Genomic DNA, 22,386 nt, shown 5'->3' with positions numbered 1-22,386 from the left:
AATGATTTATCGACCACCTTCACAGGACAACCTGGACTCAGGAGGTAAAGAGACTTTTAAGCTGTCACATAGCCAGGAAAGATTCTTGATTCTTTCAGTGTGAAAAAGGGTTTTACCCATGAAGAAGCAAGATGTTGCAGTTTCTTTTTCTTCCTTCTGAGAACCCAACACCTCCAGCAGCACCTCAGAAGATCCTCTTGCCCTCAGCACGTCAAAGATGAAAGAATTGCTCATTTCCAAGTTGCCCCTGTGCTGCACATGGTGGTGGGCAGCTTAGAGCCAGCAGCAGCTTCAACGTGAGGCTGTGGGGAAGACCAAAGGCCCCTAGCATGTGGCCACTGACCATTTCAAACCAGCAGTGACAGAGCAGTGCTCTGGGCTACTCGACAGTTGGTTCTCTTTGGGGCCTTTTTCTGGCCTTTACAAAGGGCAAAGAAGCAAAACTCTATAAGAAAACAAAGAAGATCAATCCCTTGTCATTGTCAATCCTAGTAGCTGCCGCTTTCCAGAACTACAGGCCTCTATGTTTATAAAGGTTCTGGGCCAGACTTCACCAGAGGGAATGAGGGTCTTAACAGAGGATAATAGTAAGAAATGGAAATAGCTGTGAAGAGGAAAACCTATGGATCTTTCCAATTTTTTTTTTTTTTTTTTTTTTTTTTTTTGCCTAAACCCCTCTCCTTCCTTTTTCAGACCTTTCACCTAATAGGCTAAGAGGAGAGACTGTGGGTTGAGCCCACTGTTCTGTCCTGCAGTCGATGACAATTTCTTCATACTGCCAGTTTTCCACCCTGGACAATTAACTGGTTCCCAAAGGCCATTCTAGTCCTGTGGGTGTCTGATTCATCAGATCCAGATCAAAGAAGGTGGTGATACCACCAGTTACCGGTGATGACTTCTGCTCCCTCATATGTTGAAGTATAATATTAGAGAAGCACACCGAGGCAAGCATATAAAGCAGAGCTTATTTTAAAACGGGAACATAGACTTCTCCCTGGAGGAAGAGGAAGGGCCATAGCTGGTATCCTGGTATCCCAAGAAGTGCATACACAACTAGGCCCAGGAAAGCTCAGCTGGATGGCCAAAAGGTGGAAAACAGGTGGGCCAAGGGGACTGGAAGCAGCGATCCAGTCAGAAAGGAATGGTAATTACCAACTCCCTGTGAAGAGGGACAATCCCTGGGACAGGTTACCTTAGCAGCAGGGGCAGATTATGAGGGTGGAGGAAGGGCTCTGAAGGAATTAATATTTCAATGCCTCCATTCTCTGGATCACCCTTGCCTCTCTGCCTGTCTAATTCTGACTTCATTGGTTTCATCCAACATGCTCAGGAGGTCAGTTTCAGACCCAACAGAACCAGTCTAAAGGTTCTCTAGGTGGACCTCAGTGTAAACAAAGGTAACCAAGGTTTTCCCCTTGGTTTCCCCTAAAAGATATGATAAATTCAACAAATGTAGAGGAGGACTGTTCATTCATCTCCTTTCTCTCCCTAAAACTAAGCATCATCTAAGAATTTTGCATTCAGATGAGACGACAATGCCTAGTTTCTTATGTAAATCAGACACCTAAGGATCATACTTGAAAGCTCTCACAACTTACCATAATATGTGATATCATTGGTTTTAACATGCTGTGTATAACTCAAATGCATCCATTTCTCTTCACTTCACCTACGGCACCTTGACCCAAATTACCATCCCCTTCACCCAAATTACCATAATAGCCCCACGGATCCTCTGACATGCCTCTCTTGAATCCCCATGCCTCTCCAAATCTATTCTCTGCACAGAAGCCAGGATCCATTTCTTTTTCAAAACCCATACTTGACTTTTTTTCACACCACCCCCTGCTTAAAACCCATCAAAGACCTTCCACTGCTTAGAAAATGAAGAGACAAAGGCCCTTGTCATACCGTGCACAGCTGACCACATTCCTGCTTCTCAGGCCATTTCGTATTTCATGCTTCAGCCTTTCCGCACTTCAACCACACAACCTGCCCTTCTTTCAGTTCCAGGAAAGTCACATGCTGCCTCCCTGGGGAGCACTTTCATACCTGATGTTCCTTCTGCTTCAAACAGTCTTCCTCCCTATTTGGCCATTCCTAACCTTTCCACTACATCACTTTGCTTGATTATATGCTTTGTCTTGAATAGCCTTAATAATGGCTGCAATTCTATATGTATTATTGTATTTGATCAACGTCCGCCTGCCCCACAAGACTGAAAACTCTGTGGGCACAGACCAGGTCAGGTTTTGCCCAACCCACTATCCCCAGAACCTAGCAGAGTGCTGGGAACATCACAGATGTTCAATGAGCACTTGAAAAACAAATGAACAAAAATCCCATCAATTTATTTTCTTTAGTTCTCTGAACTTGAGAGCATTTCTGGACGGGAAATGACGGTGTAGGTGAGCTGGAAAAGACATTTCAGCAGGAATATTTCATGACAACCTATTTGAAGAAGCTGAAATGAATGATTGAACTCTAGGAGATAAATGAGAACCCTTGGCCCCTGGTTTTTTTCTCCTAAATTCATGCTTATCAACGGGAATCCACACTGTGCACGGTTCTTTTCTCTCTTTTCTTTTGTTTCAGATATTCTGACAAAATTAAAAGGGCATTGTCAGCCAGGTCAAAAACAGTCAGGATCTGAATGCATTTGTATGTCTCCCGAAGAAGACTGTGGGTAAGTGGACTGTGTTGGCAAACTGGAAAAAACTGTCTTTCCGGCTGGATGGAAAAGCTGAGCTCCTGATGCACACACATGAGGCATATTAATTTCCACATAACTGATGACCCTGTGCTCTATGCAACTGCTCCTTCCCCACTGGGCAGCAAATTTTAAAATTATTTCTCAGCCTATTTCCCTAAGTTTGCATAGCTTTTTTTTTTTTTTTTAACAGTCTCACTTTGGTTTCAAATTACTCTTCTCCACTTTAAAATGTCAAACTCACCTATACTAAAAAGCCTTTCTTTCCCCTACTAAGAACAGGAAAAGGTTGCAACTACAATAGCTTGAAGTAAATAGAGGAAGTGGTGTGATCATGGACCTCACACACAGACACACACACACACACACACACACACACACACACACATCTTTGCCACTTGATTATTTTTTCTTCATGCTGGGAATCATTAAGAAGAAAAATGACATGTCCTCACATGACTTCCATGACTGTCTCCTCTTTGTTGATTAACTGCTTTTTCCTTACTAAACAAAACTGGAGTGTCAACATTGCTCATTAATTTAAGGGGTAGTTCGGGCTGAATTTAAAAGCAATCAAAGTAGCATTCACTGAAGATAAAATACTGTTTCTTTATGTCACAAAATAAATATAGAGATGGGTGGTCCAGAGCTAGCTTGGTGGTTCCCCCATTTTCCATAAGACAGAATTTCTTTTCTGCTCTCAGTTTTACCATCCTTAAAATTATTTCACAGTCAAAACTGCTGGAACAGGAAGGGAGACCAAAATCAGAGTGCATTCTTTCTTTTTAATTTTTCCCAGAAGACTTACCCTTTGCTTCTATCTCATTAACTTTTTCTTATTCCCAGAGCCACAGGCAACTGCAAGGAATGCCTTTCTTTAGTGGGACACATGACCATTCTGAGTAAAATTAGAGTTCAATTACTGAAGAGGTGAAAGAATGGATGCTTGGGTAGAAAGCCAAGACTCTGTCCAGTTGGGAATATTTCACACTTTACTTTGACTGGGCTCTCATATTCCTCTGTGCTGTCATATTCCTCCTCCTATATACTTCATATCTTTTTTTGTAAGGATGCAAATGTTGTTTTCGGAGAGTCCAACAGGGTGCTTTTCTTTTTTCATTATTTTATATTTTTTAAAAGATTGAAATTATTCACCAACTTTTTAAAATTTCTTAAATTTATTTTTTGTAATGGTAGATGGACAGCATGCCTTTATTTATTTTTATGTGGTGCTAAGGATCAAACCCAGTGTCTCACACATGCTAGGCAAGTGCTCTGCCACTGAGTCCGAGCCCCAGCCCCAATAGGGTGCTTTTCATCTATCTCCATGACATAATTCAGCCCAAAGGTGACTCTGTTTACCCTCCTCCATGTGGCTTCTTGCCACTACAGTCTCCTCACCAGTAGATGGTCTTCTGGAAGATACACAGGATATTCACGTTGTCTATTTAATCAGAGGAACCTTCTTTCTTTTTTTGTGTGATACCAAATCTTGAGAATACAAGCTGTGCCCTGGAAATCCTATTTTATCTCTGATTTTCCTCTCCACCCTCCTCCTATATACTTCAGATCTTTTTTTTTTTTTTTAATGTGGGGTTTAAGGTGTTACAGGAGCCACAGCTTTTTGCTCTCAGTTTTGGGTTCTAGTTCCTGGGAACAGTCTTTCATATTGGCACATTGATTGTTGACTCTAAGGTTGACATTGGACAAGAAACTCAAATTTGGAATAATCAAGGAGACCTTGATTTCTCAACAAAAGAAAAAAAAACTGTCGTCACTTGTTACCTCTGGATGGTAACGGGCCCCATCCATCTACTCAGGAAGATGAAACAAGTTATATGGGGAACGATTTAAATATTCATCCTCTTAATCACAGTACAGCACACGCTTGAAAAGCAATATAATGTTCTAGAATCCATATTACATGTTCTAAGTTGATGTTTCAATTAATGAGTAGTTTAGAATTCAGAGAAGCTACTCAAGGTCATGGGCTGGGTTGATCTGGGTGAACTTGAAAATGTCACCAGAAACTGAGCTGGATATACATAGGTAGAGAAGAGAGATAACACAGTGCCGACTGAGCAGGGCTGGATGGCAGCAAAGGAAGAATTATCTTAGCAGTCAAGAAAGCAATCAAAGCAACCATCAGGTAATAAAGAGGTGTCTAGGAGAATGAGAAAATAATTTTAGAAAAGAAAGTTGTTTGGAGTCAAATTATGGAAGATCTTTATTACTGCATTCTTTAGACTAGCTTGAAGTCAATTTGGAGGAATACCAAGAATAAAAAAATGAATCCCAGGCAGCTTGCAAGATGAAATGAGGGATTGAAAGTGGGGAAATTGGGCAAAAAAAAAAAATGAGGGAAGAAAACTGGGTGGTAAGTTTACGTATTAAATCGACTAAGTGCCATCTATGTTTTCCGATCTTCATATATAAATGCTTGCTTTCCTTCCTTGGACAGTCATTACTCAGAAGATATCTGTGTGTTTGATATGGATTCCAGCCATTACTTGACTTCATCTGCTTGTAAGTTTTTGGCGGAGAAATGTTTAAATGATCAGAAACTCCATTTCCTGCATATTGGTACCTGCCAAGAGGGACCACAGTTAAAATGGAGACTTGAAAGGATAAAACTTGCATCCAATAGCACAAAGAAGGAACCCTGTGGCTATGATACGTGCTACGACTGGGAAAAATGTTCAGGTAAGCCATAGCCGCAACTGTCCCTAGACATGCTCTCCCTGATGATGCAGCTCAGAAGAGATATGATGAATCTTGGTATTTACACTTCATCAATTTAAAACTAACCTTTCCTTAATTTAAAAAAAATACATTTTTGGGGGGGAAAAACATTTTGAACTTATTATTATTTGTCCTAATTAGTAATGCGTGGCAGTACGATGAATTTTTACATGTCACACATAAATGGAGTATAACTTCTCATTCTTCTGGTTGTACATGATGTAAAATCGCACTGGTAGTGTAATCATATATGTACATATGGTAATAATGTTCAATTCATTCTACTATCCTTCCTCCTTATACCCCCTCCCCTCCCTTCACTCCCCTCCATATAATACAAAGTACCTCTATTCTTACCTAGCCCCCCTCAATTTATTGAGAACTGTCATCCACATATCAGAGAAAATATTCAGCTTTTAGTTCCTTGGGATTGGCTTATTTCACTAAGCATAATATTCCCCAGTTCCATCCATTTACTGGCAGATTCCAAAATTTCATTCTTCTTTAAGACTGAGTAATATTCCATTGTGTATATATACCACGATTTCTTTAGCCATTTATCTGTTGAAGGGGAGGTGGGGAAACATGCTTGTAATTCCAGTGACTCAGGAGTCTGAGACAAGAGGATCCAAGTGTGAGGCCAGTCTCATAAACTAAGCAAGACTCTCAGCAATTTAGAGAGACCCTGTCTCAAAATAAAAACTAAAAAGACTAGGTATGTAACACAGTGGTTAAAGTGCCCTGGGTTCAATTCCAAATACAAAAAAAAAATTTAATGATTTAAACATCACAAAACCATCCATGATTAGAAATAATTACTGTAATGTGGATGTATATCTTTCCAATTTTTTTCCTATTCAAGTGAAATCAGTAAAACCTTTAGATCCCAGTGAGAAGAGCATTTCTCTGATTTCATGCTTCAGGTCAGAATTGTCTAATTTTTTTTTGGATGGTTCAAACATACAAGGGGCCAACAGTGTAGTCCAGGAAGGACTAGGTTTCACATAGATAACAATTGCTAGATATATCTTCCAGTACCTGGAATCAGCCAAGGCTGGCAATGTTTTTCAAGTAGATACCCTGAGCAAACAGTAGTACACAGAGACCCCGGCTTGGTTTCTCTCCTATAGAAATTCTCCAACCCTCTGCTGCCTCTCTTTCTCACCATGCATGCAAATCAACCAAATGCCCCCCAGAGCTGTGTGACTCATGCCTATGGTGCCACTTCCAGCCCAGAGGTAGATCCTTACTCCCAGAGAGCAACCAAGATTGCTCCTATTAACTGGTAGGGTCTTCTTGTTCTTAATATTGGACTACTGGTATGGTGCTGACACACTAATTTGGGTGACTGATTATTTACATAGACAGATGCCCTCATAAAAATTATCCCTGGGGCCTTGCATACCCCAGGGGTGACCCTGCACATAATGCAAATTTTAAAAAATAAAATATAATTACTTTCTATGTGATATATAAATTGTTGTTGTTCACTTAATAGATCATAAAACAAATTTCTCATCATTATCTGTTATTCTTCCATATAATTTTCAATTTCTGCAAAATGGTCATTCTGTGATTTATTTAACCAATTTTTGTTTTGATTCTTGAATTTCCCCCTGCATTTTTCTATTATCAACAGCGCTATGATGGATAAATCTATCACACAGAGAGATATATAACTTAAGATTATTTCCTTAGGATAAAACTCAGAAAATAGAATTTCTAAGTAAGTATTATTTTTAGGAATAAAGTTTTGACTGATTTAATGCATCAGCTTGCTTTCCAGAGATGATTTTACCATATTGTATTCCAATCTGAAACACATAATAGAGACTGTCCTCCCACACCTTCACCAAGTCTCAAAATCATGCTCCTATCTCTGCCAATTTAATACTTAAGAAGAGGCATTAAATCTCCATTTTCCATAAGTATGTTGCTATTGGCAGTACATTTGTGAATTTCTTGGAAGTAGGATTTTCACAGCAGTACATTTGATGTAAGATGAAGTCTGACCCTGAAATAGCCCCAACTAAGCTTCATATAAAACACAAAGATGGTCAGAGATTAGGAATCAATAGAATTCAAATAGGCATCTAAATTTGCCTTGCAATACATTTTCAAAAATATATCTCAAATCTGCAGGTAAAGTATCCAATGGGAACTTGCTGAATTGTTACATCTAACTTTTGCTAAAACCTCCTTAGTTTACAAGAAGAAATGCAGAAATCATAGGGTTCCCCTTACTCTCTCTTTCATTATCTGGCCCAATCAGCACTGTCCTAAAAAGAAAAGAGGTATTACCCAAACCCATTTCTTCCTGATCCATGTAAAGCTGTTCATCAAGATTCAACTTCTTTGACAGGCCAAAAGGTTGGCCCATGAGAGAGGGTACACACAAGTGGCACAGATGAACAGGCCATTTAGTGGCCACAGGTCAGGAGGTGAATACCTGGGACTGCTGACCTTCATGCCACATCTGAACCAAACAATTTCACACAAAATGAAGAAGAACAGAGCCCTATATGTACACTGCCCAACTGTAAACACTTTTAATTCATCTCATAGATTTAAAAACTCTATTATTCATATTTTGGGTTCTTGGTTAACACCATTACCCAACTGCCAGCTCTCTCAGAAACAATCATTTGGGTAGAAAAAAACCTGAAGGCATTATACAGCATTCTTCTTGTACTAACTCTTAAGTTTTTTTTTTCTCTGAAAAAATTTAACATAAGAATATCATTAAAAATATATACAGAGGGCTGGGGATGTGGCTCAAGCGGTAGCGCACTTGCCTGGCATGCGTGCAGCCCGGGTTCGATCCTCAGCACCACATACCAACAAAGATGTTGTTTCTGCCGAGAACTAAAAAGTAAATATTTTAAAAAAATCTCTCTCTCTCTCTCTCAAATACACACACACACACACACACACACACACACACACACACAGAAAATAAGAGGAATATGGATATCAGGGAGGATTTCCCAAATACCTGACCCATCTACCTGTTCATACTATGGTAGATGGGTCAGATATTTGGGAGTGTGTTTAGGGTTAGTGTCCATTCTTCTTTGTTTGTTATGAAGAAAAGTCTTCATGAAACTCTTTTATTAAAAATAATTTCTTTTCTTTCTTTTTTTTCTTCTGGCTATTTTTCTACAAATTGTTCTTTTCAAATCTGTCCAAACAAAAATTAACTAACAGCATACACTTTCATCAAAATATCTGCTTTACTATAACCCCTCTGTTATACCTGCATCTAAGTGCCCAAAGACTTCAGAAATCTAAGTTGGGGGCGGGGGTTGCTAAAAATTTTGAATACTTAACCAGTATTCCTCAAACTAGCAGGACATTTTGAGGCAATCAACCCAACACTTGTTCATTTCTTAATAAGAGATTTAAGTAATTTAAAATATATTTTAATCCCAAACATAATCAGAAAACTAAAAGCATTTTTCCCTAAAGATATGGTCTGTCTCTGCCGGGCTTCTTAAACTGGTGAACAAAAGTTAGTGTCACCAAGAATTATGTTTGGAGTAGCACTATAGAATAGCATCAGTGTACAAGCTAATGCATTTACAAAGGAAGAGAAAGCTGGAAATGTGTTTTATACTCCACCTACTCATAGCAAGTTGGGATATTAGTAATTTTGAGTTGAATTGAATGTCACCTTGATTAAATGGTGTTCTTGATTACATTGTGCTCTTTGCTACTCTTTTCCTTCTCTATCTAAAATGAAATAAGGAAAACTTTAGAATAGAACTTCAAAGTAACATAAAGTTCACTTTTCAAAAGTTAAAAGAAATGGCTTCCCCAGGGAGCTTATTTTTTATGAATATTAAATGTTCCGTCTAAATTTCAAAAATATCCACCAACAACCAACAAGAAAGGGAAACTCATTCAGCAAAAAATCCATTTAGCATCCAATATGTGGAAGTCACTGAACAAGGCCTGTGGAGTGGGCTGAAGATAAAGGACCCTTTGTATCTCTCCAATTTCTCACAGTAGTTGGAGGAGTAACATTGCACAGTAATTGCATGAATCACTTTAATGCACAGCAACATGTGATAAGAGCTGTAGGAGAGAGAAATCTTCTGACCTGGGAGGGTTTCCTAAGCATGAGAATGTGAAAACTGACTGTGCAAGGATTGATTAGTGGAAGTGGTGGGAAGGGCCCTTTGGTGTTGGTAGTCTGAAAAAAATATATATAGCAGATTAAGAGCATTTAAACTATGATCATACTAAAAGAAGGGTGACCATGGCCTTTCCAAAAGCTAAGAAAACCAATTTCCTTACCAGAGGTGGAATAGTACCTTGAATTTCTCTAAACTCTATTCCTTCCAATGATGGATGAGACTTTCCACAACTAGAATCTTCTCTAGTTGGTTGGCAGAGAACATAGAAAGGAAATGCATTTTTGCACAAAATGTTTCCTACCAAGGGCAAGATGGCTGTACATATGGTGCATGTAAGTAATTCTTCACTTCCTTTCCCTGTTTTCTCCTATGAGACACAAAGGTAATAACTATCTTCTGCTTAATAGAAGATAGGCATTAAAGACAGCATTGCTGATATGCAGGCTGACTCCCTTAAAGTGTTAACATCAGTTTCCAAGACCCATAAAATATAATTCTTCTTCTATACATATATCTTCACCCCAAATCCAGAATTTAAGATCAATTGTTCCAGCAGAATTAGTTGAGCATCTGTTTAATAGCTGAGTAGGACATACAGGTGTATGAGCAACCACTGAAGTTCTAAAAACAAAGCACTTAAAATTGTCTTGGGAAAAAGGACATATGAAAGCTAACAAGAAAATGTCAAATGTGGTACTGAAAAATGTATACTCTTAAAGTTAGTAGAGGAAAAGATGGGGTTAAGTGTTTGTGAAATGCTTCATAGAGGAGGTGAGACTTATAGAAAATGTACACTTGGGGGCTGGAATAGAAAAGAACACCTTAGTCTGGCAAAATAAGGTAGTGGTATGAAGGGAAGGACAAACACTGGAACACTTTGGCACCTTGGACACTTGGGGACTTTTTGTTTGTTTGTTTTTTAACTGAGATGAGTTTCATCCACTTGGAATGGAGAAGGTAGAAATATTAATACTGGAAAGGGAAGACTAATAGAAAATGAGAATGACCTTTGAAATCTGACTAAATCTATACCATGTAGAATGGAGCTAGTATAGTTTTTAGACAATTAAATAAAGCATGTGAAGTGCTTGGTAAACACTAGCAGCTCCATGTGGGCGGTGATTGAGAGGGAGGTGCTAGAGATAGCTTAAATCCTGACTGGATATGAGCAGTGAAACCGGCAGAGGTCAGAGATAGCCCAACTCCTGAATCCTGCTTAGGGGTGCACCCTGCCGTCTTGCATTCAGGCCTCTCCATTTAACCACTGTTGGGTCTTTTGGTTGACTGCCATTGTTTCAGCTTTCTCAGTCATTGCCACTAGGGAGTCCCCCCCCCCCGCCCCCGCACTTGGGACAAGTAAAACTAAGCCTTTGTGTTAGTTAGATTTTCTTTGCTGTGCTTGAGCTACCTGGTAAGAACAACCTAGAAGAGAAAAGTTTAGTTGGGACTCATGATTTCAGAGGTTCAGTCCATGATCAGCCGACTGATTCATTTGTTGTGGGTTTAAGTGAGGCAGAACATCATGGCAGAGAGGTATAGCAGAAGAAAACTGCCCAGCTCAGGGAAACCAGGAAGCAGAGAGAAGATAAGGATCCACGGACAAAATATAAACTCCCAAATCATGCCCTCAGCCACCTACTTCCTCCAACCACACTGTACCTGCCTACAGTATAGCAGTATTTTCAAATTATTTATCCGTCACATGATTGATCCACAATTAAGCTACAGCTCTCATAATCTAGTCATTTCATCTGAACTTTCCTCCATTTTGTCTCACCTGAGCTATCGGGGACACCTCATCTCCAAACCATAACACCCTTTAAATCCTGTGATAAGTCACACTGTCTCTCTCCCTCTCTCATCGTAGCTTCCACTTCTAGTTGTGTCTGCCTCTTGCCTCCCAAGTGCTTCAAGGGTGGAAACCAACTCTACTGTATCAAAATTGGATCCTCAACACGCGAGAAAACAGCGAACATCTGTGAAGTGGGAGCCGTGAGGTGTGCAGACAGGAAGGTGGAAATACTGCACCCTGGGAGGTGCTTGGCCTAGCACTGTTACTTTCAGATTTGTATATAAACATAATCCCTAAAAAAGAGATGTTCACATGGCCAGAAGTTACTGAAAAATTCTTTTGTGTTAGTTTTATATCATAAATCACCTCTAATTCTCCTGTTTTAGCCTCCTCTATTATGTTCCAATCTATGTCACCCTAGAGTGTAACCCTGAGTTATATTTCCACATCCATCTAACAAATTCTTTTGTTCAGGTTACTTAAAAATAATTGATTTTCTGAGGATCCTATGAAAGGAAGCATCCTCACAATTAAAATAAGAACAAAAATCATGATTTTCATTTTGATGAATTAATAAACATTGAAATCTACAGAACCTGTAAAACACATTCTGGAAAACTAAGAACATCCACATATTCATTTAGCAAATAACTTTTGAGTGACTGCATTGTGCCAAATACTGGTCAAGGTCTGGGGGAATCAGCATTATGTAGGCAAAACTCCTCCCTACATACGACTCACCTTCACATGGATTTAGAAATATCAAAAACAAAACAAGCATGTAAAACGTGTAGTAAGTTTGATGTTGAACATTACGTTGAAGGGAACAAAGCAGACAAGAGTGGATCCCATTCTTAAGCCTCATCTTGTTCAAGGAATATTCCATAGCAGTAAACATCACTTTAAGCAAGATTGGACTCAAGTGGAAATCACCTTGTTGAAAGTAGTTAAAAATAAACTTCTGGAGTTTCATTCTTGAGGCAGGATAAAAGAGATTCTCTTTGCTCCAGCTAAAATGTATCACAAAGCTTTTAAGCTAAAGTATCTGAAAATTGCAAATAAGCAAAGAAAATTGTCAGAGAATTTTGAAGGAATAATTTTTTAAGTAAGTCAAATCATTTTATTCAGCCACATGAAGTAGACACTTGTTTCTTAGAAAAGTCAGGGTGTCATTTTGAATTGGGAAAGAGAGGCATCATTAGAACAGCAGTTCTCAAATATTAGGGTGCTTCAGAACCACCTAGAGGGTGTGTTAACACATATTCTGTGGGCTTGCTTCTGATTTCTGATCAGCAAGTCTGAATTGGGGCATGAGAATTGGTATTTCTAACAGCATCACAGGTGGTACTGCTGATGGCCATCAGGCAGTCACATTTTGCAAACCTCTGGTTTAGAGATGAGCCACCAGACAGCTGACCCCGAGTTTATAACTGATCTCAAAACCTCAGCCAGCCAACATCCACCCGGAGTGAGTGGAAGCTGCCTTCCTCCTTCTACTACTCCCTGAAATTCCCCACCGTGTGGAAGACATTCTTTTGTTTGGAGATGCAGCACTCCATTTTCTGCCTCCACCATCACACAGCCTCTTTGCCATCTTTCTTCTGTGAATGGCTGCCCAAATTCCATTGCCTTATAAGTACATTAATCATATTGGATTAGACCCACTCTGATGACCTTGTCTTAACTTTATTGCATCTTCAAAGACCCTATTCTAAAATAAGGTCAAATTTACAGGTTCCAGGGGTAATGACTTCAGCGTACTTTGGGGGGGATGCTATTCAACTCTTATCACTGAGACTGGGAACAAAAATAATTCCTGTTTACAGCCCCTCATATAATACAAGGGTTATACCAGCAATTACATTCATATTGTTTGATTAAAATAGTCACACTTGCTTTGTAGCATTTTATTATTTTACTTGTAGCAATCTTTCCATTTAATGTTGATTAGTTGGTCTTTTTTTTCAATTCCAGTTACCTTTGTCTCAAAGAAATTTTTGAGTGCACTAATCCATTAAAGTTTGCATTAGGCTAATTTGCATACCACTTACCAGCTGAATTTTTCACAGTCTGATATTAATATTAATATAGCAATTTAGTACAAAAGGTGTTAAGAGCTAGTGATAAAATTATCATCATGAAACAGTAAAACTGGAGCATATTAAATACATGGAATTTGGACCTAGACTCTCCAACTCTGTCCTAGAAGATTAAATAAATTCTAGATCAAAGGTAAAAGCTTTTTCCTCTTAGGCTGTTAGAGATGAATGCTAAGCATTCATGCTTGTAGCTTAAGTAACTGAAAATCAATTCATGTGTTTTTTTTAAATACAGATTTTAATTTTTGTTGGTTCTGCAACATACTGACAAAATAAGTGAACCCCTCCATTTAAAGAACTTTATGAATAGCAGATTATATATTTCAGATGTCCCAGGGAGCAAAGACACAAGCTTGATTCTAAAACTACTATCTTAAAATTCTAGAGCTCAGGTGAGATGACACTCAAATTTAACTAAGGTTTCCTCTACATGGCAATCTTCAGTAAGACTCACTAAATTTGAGAATACGATTTTGGTTTTTTTTTGTATAAAAACCCTTCAATTCTTATAAGAAACACTGCTTAGTTTTGATGATTGAGCTCTTCTGTTGTCTCCAGAAGACTACCCACAGGCTACACCTAATCTACATCCCTTCCTAGACTCTAATTCTGAGTAACAAGAATCTGACAGATCATGATATTTCGGGTTGCTGTTGGATGCCAAACTTCCCTGAAGCTTGATTAATTGGATTCCAAATGGCTGGCTCTCTCTAAGGTCACCTTCATTCTTTCAGAATACATCATGAGTGGAATCAATGAGGCAAACAGCTTCTATCCAAACAAATGGCCTGCAAAATTATAGTTGTTTCCAGTCTGCTTTATGAAAGAGGTCCCTCTTCCTCTGACAGGCCACTGCTACCCTATTTGTCTTCTTGACAAGCTCTGGCTGCATAGTTCCAGTTTCACATGTCCAATGTCAGTTAGTAGAGGTGCGTGTCACCAATCAAGGGGCTCTGGGGCACAGATGGTGCATTGAAAGTCATGCTCACGGAGATTTATATAGGAAGATGTTCATCACAACACTATTTATAATACCAAACACTGACAGACCCCAAATATTCAATAATGAATTAAGACCGTTCCTACAATGGGAAAATATGAGGCAAATAGTGTCTTTCTGAAAACATTTTAATGGGCACAATAAAAAGTTAAAAACCAGGATACAAAAGTATATGTGATTACAGCTGTGCAAATTATGTGTATAAATGCCTTTCAAAAGAATGACTGGTTAAAACAACATCTATTGCTGAAAGTTGAAGTGAATTTTATTTTCTTATTTATGTTTTTCTGTACTGTCTAGATTTTCTCCAATCAGCAGGTAACTATTTTTAAGTGGGATAAACAGTCATTTTGAACATTTTTCTCTTCCATTTAGGTAAGAACACTTAGTTCTACCCATGTGCAGACAGTGGTGGGCTGTGTACAGCACACCTCCCTGTTCTGCCCTTGTCTACACAGGGAGTTTTTAGCCAAGCTTGACAGACGGACATTGGTCATTCCTTCATTCACATGCACTTTCTGAGTTTTTCTGTGAGTTAGGTCTCTAATCATGCAAAGATTTGGGAGGCATATGTAGTATAAAGGAAAGACTATAAAGGTCTACTTAAGCCAGTGTTGTACAAAGTGGAAGACAGTGAACAGCACCTTAAAAACTACAGGTACAGGTAATATCTTCAGGAAATAAGTCTTAAAAACTAAACAGTTAATAAAATAAAATCAAGCTAAATCCTCAAAGTCTGATAACAGTTGAAGGGACTGAGTAGCTGTTTAAACTTAGACAAACCTCTCCCACACTCATTTTTCTCAGGGTAAAAATATCAGCTCACTCTATTTGTTCTGAGGTTTGGCTAGAGCAAAAGGAAAATAGATAGATAGATAGATAGATAGATAGATAGATAGATAGATAGATAGATAGATAGATGATAGATAGATAGATAGATAGATAATCTGATAAAACAACTACTACTCAAGGGCCTACAGTGAAATGTCCATTCAGTTACTTGGTATCATTATTAGCACCAATGAAAAAGAGTGGCTGGACTTCACACTCTATTTTCTGTAACATAACACTTTCACTTTGCCAGTCTTGCCATTGAAGCCTGATGTGTTAAGGAGCCCATGGACTTACTTAGATCATTTAGGTGAGAGACATGGCTGAAATATTCAGAATCCATATCAAACTAAGGTGGTAAGATGTGCTTGTTCACTGTACTAATGAACACATTCTCTGGGGGACATATGGTGCAATGAAAATTATGCTCACAAAGATCAATACAGAGAGATGTTCATCAAAATGTTGCTTATAATATCAAATATTGGCAAACCCTAAATATCCAATATTAAGTTATGAACCCTTCATATGATGTTCTTGATAAAAAAAAGCAATAAATCTTTTAAATGGAGTAGGACATTATTCATGCTGAATAAATAGAAATGACCCGATGTTTAAAATTTTTAAAAAAATTCTTAAAAACATAAAAATCTATGATCACAAAACATGTGGACAGAAGATTCATGAATTTAAAAGTAGGTAAAATTAGAGTCGGTTGTTGGAAACACACCCCCAAGAATTATATGTTTATTATCCTCATCAATCCTTCCACAGTAGGTAAGAACACAGTAGATTTAGAAAAGTCTCCATTTTACCAAAACATGACCCTTAACATGAGAGTAAAGCCAAATCATGGTTCAAAGCCATGCGACAAGCAGCTGTTGTTACCCCTCATAAAACTGTATTTGTAATAACACCAGATTCTAGAGCAACACCCTGAGTGGGAAACATTTCCATTATTTTTTTTTTGTAGTTGTAAATGAACAGCATGCCTTTATTTTATTTGTTTATTTTTATGCAGTGCCGAGGATCAAACCCAGTGCCTCGGATCAAACCCAGTGCCTCATACACGCTAGGCAAGCACTCTGCCACTGAGCTACAATCCCAGCCCAACATTTCCATTATTTATTACAAATGAAAACAAATAGTTGCTTTGGAACATGTCTCCCCTTGAGTTGAAATGTAGGGATATACATTGACACATCTCTGCAGCCTTCAAAAATACTGATGACTGATACTGATACTGGTACATCTCTCAGGAGACCTGGGAGGACCACACTTTCCAGCTCTCCCAAGGGTTGGGGATTTGCAATTAATGAAATTAATCTGGATCAATAAAAGGTGACAGAAGTACATGTGTTGCTTTTTCTTTTTTAAAGTATTGCATGATTTTTTTTCTAATACCTTTATTTTATTTTTATGTGGCAATGAGGATCAAACCCAGTGCCTCAGGCATGCCAGGCAAGTGCTCCACCACTGAGCCACAGCCTCCGCCCACATGTGTTGCTTCTTGATTGAACATGTGACTGCTGCCATGAAGATTCACCCAAAGCTCCCTGTCCCTGTGGCATATTTGACATGGTGGCTACTCCATCAGCCTGAGTCCCTGAGTCACTAACATGAGCAGAGCTCCTAATACTCCTTTGAACTTTGCGGGGTATGTGGGATGAGCAAAAATAAACCTTTCTAGGGCTGGGGTTGTGGCTCAGTGGTAGACCACTTGCCTGGAACATGTGAGGCACTGGGTTTGATCCTCAGCACCACATAAAAGTAAATAGATAAAATAAAGGTGTTGTGTCCAGATAGATAGATAGATGGTTAGATACACAGACAGACAGACGTTTCTTGTTTTAAGCCACTGAAATCTGGGGATGATTTATTTGTTACATCATTACCTAACCTACCTGTCTGTGGTTAACTGTGAGTATAACAAATTACAAGAAGTGGATCTCAACTGGCTGTTGTCAGAAAAGAGGTCCCTCTTCCTCTGACACATCTGTGAGTGCCCATGAGGCAGGTTGGCAGAAGGAGGCGAGGGGCACCTTCCAGAGTACTTCTGAGGACCTTCTCATTCTTGAAGAGTTCCCAGGAAGAAATGATCTCTTCTCCTGAAAGTTGTCATACCTGAAAATGAGACAGCTGCAGGCCTCTTGTCACCATGGCATGTCCCTGGTGTAAGCCAACACAGAGAGGAGACTCCAGCCAATCATAGAAAGAATAGGACCTTTGATGACATCACTGAGCTACTGAATTGACCAATTCTGGACTAGAAATTTCTAGGCTTCCGGTCTTGTTACCAAAATCAAATTCTCTATTGTTTGAACTATTTTTGAGTTGGATTTTCTGCTACTTGTAACCAAAGGTATTCTGATTCAGAAACAATCATGTTAACATTTATTTTCGTATTTGTGATAGATTAACAGAACAAGTTTTGCTCCTAAAATAGCTATAACTTGTATAAAAATAAGGATTGTTCCCCAACTGAGTTGAAGATACTTATCTCACATCTAAAAAGGGGGAAATGAGTCTTCCGAAATTTGAACTTCATAGATAAAAAGTATAAATTTACAATAAATTACTTCATTATGTCTTACAAAGGCAGCCACCTCTAAAACTTCCCAAATAAGCAATAATTAATGATAGGCACCCTGAGCACTCAACACTATGTTTAATTCTATGAGGAGGGAGATCTAAAGGTTAGAAAGTCACTACTAGGTCCCAGACTCATCATATAATTAAAATATTTAACCCTGACAACATCTTTAAGACGCATACTGTTATAGAGCTCATTTGGAGATGAGAAAACTAAAGATCAGAGACCAGTTACTTGACAAATGTCATACATTTTCTAAAAGGCAAAGACAGAATTCACACATGGTGGGTCCAACTCAAGGACTTCAGCTGACTATATTAAAGTGACATTGATTTTAGAATTGTACTGTGCTTACGGTAGTGGTTACAAAGTTTATTGCAAATTATTTGGCACTTTTCCCTTTGAGATCTGGTTCTAAAATCCCTTCCCCTTAGATCTTGGCAACTTTGTGACTACTTTGACTAGTGGAACCTGGCAAAGTGAGACTATGTGACTTCAGAGCTTATTAAAAATAAGTCTTTGAAGTTTTCATCTTGCTCATAGAAATACTTGCTGTTGGTGTCCTGAGCAAGTAGAAGCCCATGCTAGAAGCCATGTAGAAGCCCAATGACCCTGAGGATACCACGCTGTGAAGAAATCAAAGGCATATAAGAAGCCATATGTAAAGACCCTGGCCAACAGTCACCATTTAGCCCAAATTTTGAGAAATCCCACCCAAGACATGTGAATAAAGGAACCTTCAGACATTTCCAGATTCAGGTATTTGAAATCTTCTGAGTTTGGAGTCCCTCCCATTTGAAGCTCCTGATAGCAAGAACAGATAAGCCATTTCAACTGTTCTCACTCCTAATTCCTGATCCCCAGAATACACAAGTAATGGAAAGTAACTGCTGTTTTACATTATTAAGTGTGGATTTGTTTGTTACATTGTGATAATTAAGCAAAATCATTGTACAAGAGAATGTCTCTGTTCTCAAGGACATACACAACAAAATATCTAAGAATAAAACATACAATGTCCAGCTCTTATTCTCAAGTGACTGAAGGGAAAATATATTTATAATATATATAGAGAGAGCATGTGCAAGAGAATATAATTAGAAATTTTATATATATACATATATATACATATATATACATACTTCCACAAACACAACATATGTGTGTTTGTATGTGTGTATGGGTGTGTGAGAGAGAGAGAGAGAGAGACAGAGACAGAGACAGAGATAGAGAATTGGTGAATCTGGGTAAAATGTCTATGGAAGTTCCTTGTATTACTTTTGAGATTTTTCTATAAATTACAAAGTATTTAAAAATAAGCCTTCCACCATAACATGGATTAAATCATACCTAGAAAAAAACCATAGCTAACAACCCAAAGTAGTATCCAATTTTATGTTAAGCCACATAGTACAGACTACATAATTCCATTTCTGTGCATCATTATTCATCTGCAAGGGAGCTATTCAGAAGTAAAATAGAATTTCCATCTCACAGTGAGTAACAAGAATCACAAGAGCATTGTGACTATCTGGAATGCAGAACATATTCTGACATGTGCTTATTTTCTGTCTGAAAAACGTCTACAAGACAAAGCCACAGCTTGTTTCCCAAAACACTTATTTGTATAATTATTTAAAAGGTAATAAATAGAGGGGGAATAGTAGAGGATAGGAAAGGTAGCAGAATACAACAGTTACTAATATGGCATTATGTAAAAATGTGGATGTGTAACCAATGTGATTCTGCAATCTGTATACGGGGTAAAAATGGGAGTTCATAACCCACTTGAATCTAATGTATGAATTATGATATGTCAAGAGCTTTGTGATGTTTTGAACAACCAATAAAAAAAAAGAAATTAAAATAAATAAATAAATAAATAAATAAATAAATAAATAAAAGGTAATAAATTGGCACCAAGAAACTGGGTCGATAAAATGTCTACCTTCAGGCTGGGAATATAGCTCAGTTGTAGAGTGCTTGCCTTGCATACATAAGGCCCTGGGTTCAATCCCCAGCACCACACACACACACACACACACACACACACACACACACAGAAGTCCACCTTCTACTCACAGTGGCTCAGGGAAAACAAAAAATATACTTGTAAACATATCTATATCTATATCTATATAGATAGATAGATAGATAGATATAGATATATATATAGAGAGAGAGAGAACATAGAGTTAGGAACTATATATAGCTATGTGTATATCCACATATATATATGGCGTGAGTGTGTGTGTGTGTGTGTGTGTGAGAGAGAGAGAGAGAGAGAGAGAGAGAGAGAGAGAATTGATAACTCTTCAAAGACAGTCATCCATTGCCAAGACGTTTGCTCTTACAAATTTAAAAACATAGATGACAACAGATTGGGGAAAATACAAAAAAAAATGTTCTTTACAAACAGAATTGAACTATGAGTAGAATTGTTTTGTGATTCTTGCCTGGTTTCACAGGTGAGCTGACCACAGCTATCTATGAAATACTGCGTAGATACACTGACCATCACAGCTTCTACTAACAGAAGGTGAGCAGAGGTTAAAGTGGAGTTGTGGGATAAATTTTCTTTATCAGTTTTCTTCTTCTGGTCAATATGCCCACTTAATTCACAATTAGAAATTGCATTTTCCATATAATTGTGACATTTTGCTCTTAGTTATTAAAAAAAAATACCTTTGGTCTTTGTAGGACTCTATTTCTTGCCTCCCTTCTCAAAGAGAGAAACTGAGTTCAAACAAAGAAGGAGGGCTGAATCAGAGCCTGAGGCCCTCTGTCAATGAAAGGGCATCAAAATCTATAGCCATGGAACATGCTTTCACAGAACTATGGGCAAGAAAGTGAAGGGTAACTAAGGCTGGGGCTTTCTGGGTCAATTCAGAAACCATGTTTTGGCATCATAAAACTGACCACTGACTAGCGCCACAATATTTCTAATTGTGCCTTTGTTTTCACCTGGCTCGTTAGACTTTATTGCTCTTGTAACAAATTAGCAAACTTAATGGCTTAAACCAACACAATTTTATTATTTTTTGGTTCAGGGATGGAATCCTGAAGCAAAAAGTGGATCTCACTGGCTAAAATCAAGGCACCAACACAACTGTATTCTTACTAGGTTATGGGACAGGACAGTCCCTTACTTTGCCATTTCCAGCTCCTTGAGGCCACCGTATTCCTCAACTCAAGGGCCCCTTTCTTCATTTCAAAGCCAGTAATCATATTATTCCAACCTCTGATTCTGTCACATCTCCCTCCCCTTATGTTCTTTTTATTCTCACTTTCCATTATAAAGACCTGTGTGATTATACTGATCCCAAACAGATAATTCAGGATAACCTTCCTAGTTCAAAACTTTAACTTAATCAATCACATCTGTAGAGTCTCTTCGGCAATATAAGGTAATATATTCGCAGGTTATGAAGATCAGTACAGGACTATCTTTGGGGAATCTGATTCTGTCTATCACATCTGCTATACTTCAGATATCATTATCCTTGATGGATTTAGGATCCCCCAAGAACTTGAAAGTTTTTCAGATTGAGTACAATCATTTTACAAAGTAGAAAAGCAAGATCATCCCTCCTAATACTAAATGTATCTAACATCTTTGTTTCTGATCTCATAAAACCAAAGCTGCCAAAACTATCTTTCTAACTCCTATGTAAGTTTCCATATGCATTCTTCTGTATTCTTTATTTCATAGTAGAAAACATGACAAACAGGATTTTAAAATATACAAGGGTCTAAACCTGTGTTCTATGAGTCTTAAAAGATTCTCATTAGTCCTGCTTCAGTGAGGTGTTGGCCCCTGAGACCATCAACTGTGACAAAGGAGTAAGTTCATGTGATGGCACTAGCCTTCTGGGAGTATGTGTGTGGCTGGCATGGGGTGGGGTGGGGTTTCCTTCCCTTGAGACTGGTTACCGTAACTCATATGGTGGTCCAATGGCACAGCCAAGTATAAACTTCCCATTGATCAATGAGGATCTTGAACTGAAATACTAATACCTCTTTCAGAAAAAGGAGACATTGTTCCAATACGAGATCTGGCAATGGTTCATGTGTTAGTTCACTCTCTGTCACTATAACAAATATTCAAGATAATCAATTTATAAAGGGAAGAAAATTATTTTGGCTTATTTGGAGGTTTCAGTTTGTAACTTGCTTGGTTTGTTGCTTTTGAGCTTGTGGTGAGGCAGCACATCATGGCAGAAGTACATGGCACAGCAAAACCTGTTCACCTCATGGATAGGAACTGAAAGAGAGACAGAAAGGAACAAGGGTCCCATGGAAACATCCCCCCACACCATGACCCAAAGGTTCCACCACCTTCTAATAGTACCACAGGCTGTGGGGGAGGACCAAACCCTAACACATGGACCTATGGGGGACAATTATCCAAACCATTGCAGTTCATCAAACATGGTGGTTATCAAAATCTTCTGGAGTGCTTTTTCAATATATTGTTTCC

General features: G+C 38.4%; 1 protein-coding gene across 1 annotated transcript in view; it reads left to right on the top strand.

Moving 5' to 3' along the window:
- Positions 1-11,934, top strand: part of C6 (complement C6) — an 83,671-nt gene extending 71,737 nt beyond the window's left edge. The window contains exons 16-18 of the mRNA XM_081302820.1: positions 2,596-2,686; positions 5,172-5,413; positions 11,459-11,934. Of these exons, the coding sequence (XP_081158946.1) occupies positions 2,596-2,686; positions 5,172-5,413; positions 11,459-11,640 (515 nt within the window). The 3' untranslated portion in view covers positions 11,641-11,934. The remainder of the gene's footprint in view (positions 1-2,595; positions 2,687-5,171; positions 5,414-11,458) is intronic.
- The last annotated feature ends 10,452 nt before the right edge of the window (positions 11,935-22,386 follow it).

The sequence above is a fragment of the Spermophilus citellus genome (assembly GCF_964194105.1).
Source record: "Spermophilus citellus genome assembly, chromosome: 1".
In the NCBI taxonomy this organism is placed as follows: Eukaryota; Metazoa; Chordata; class Mammalia; order Rodentia; family Sciuridae; genus Spermophilus; species Spermophilus citellus.
The sequence above is the reverse complement of the archived record's forward strand: the minus strand, read 5'-3'. Positions and strand labels throughout refer to the sequence as shown.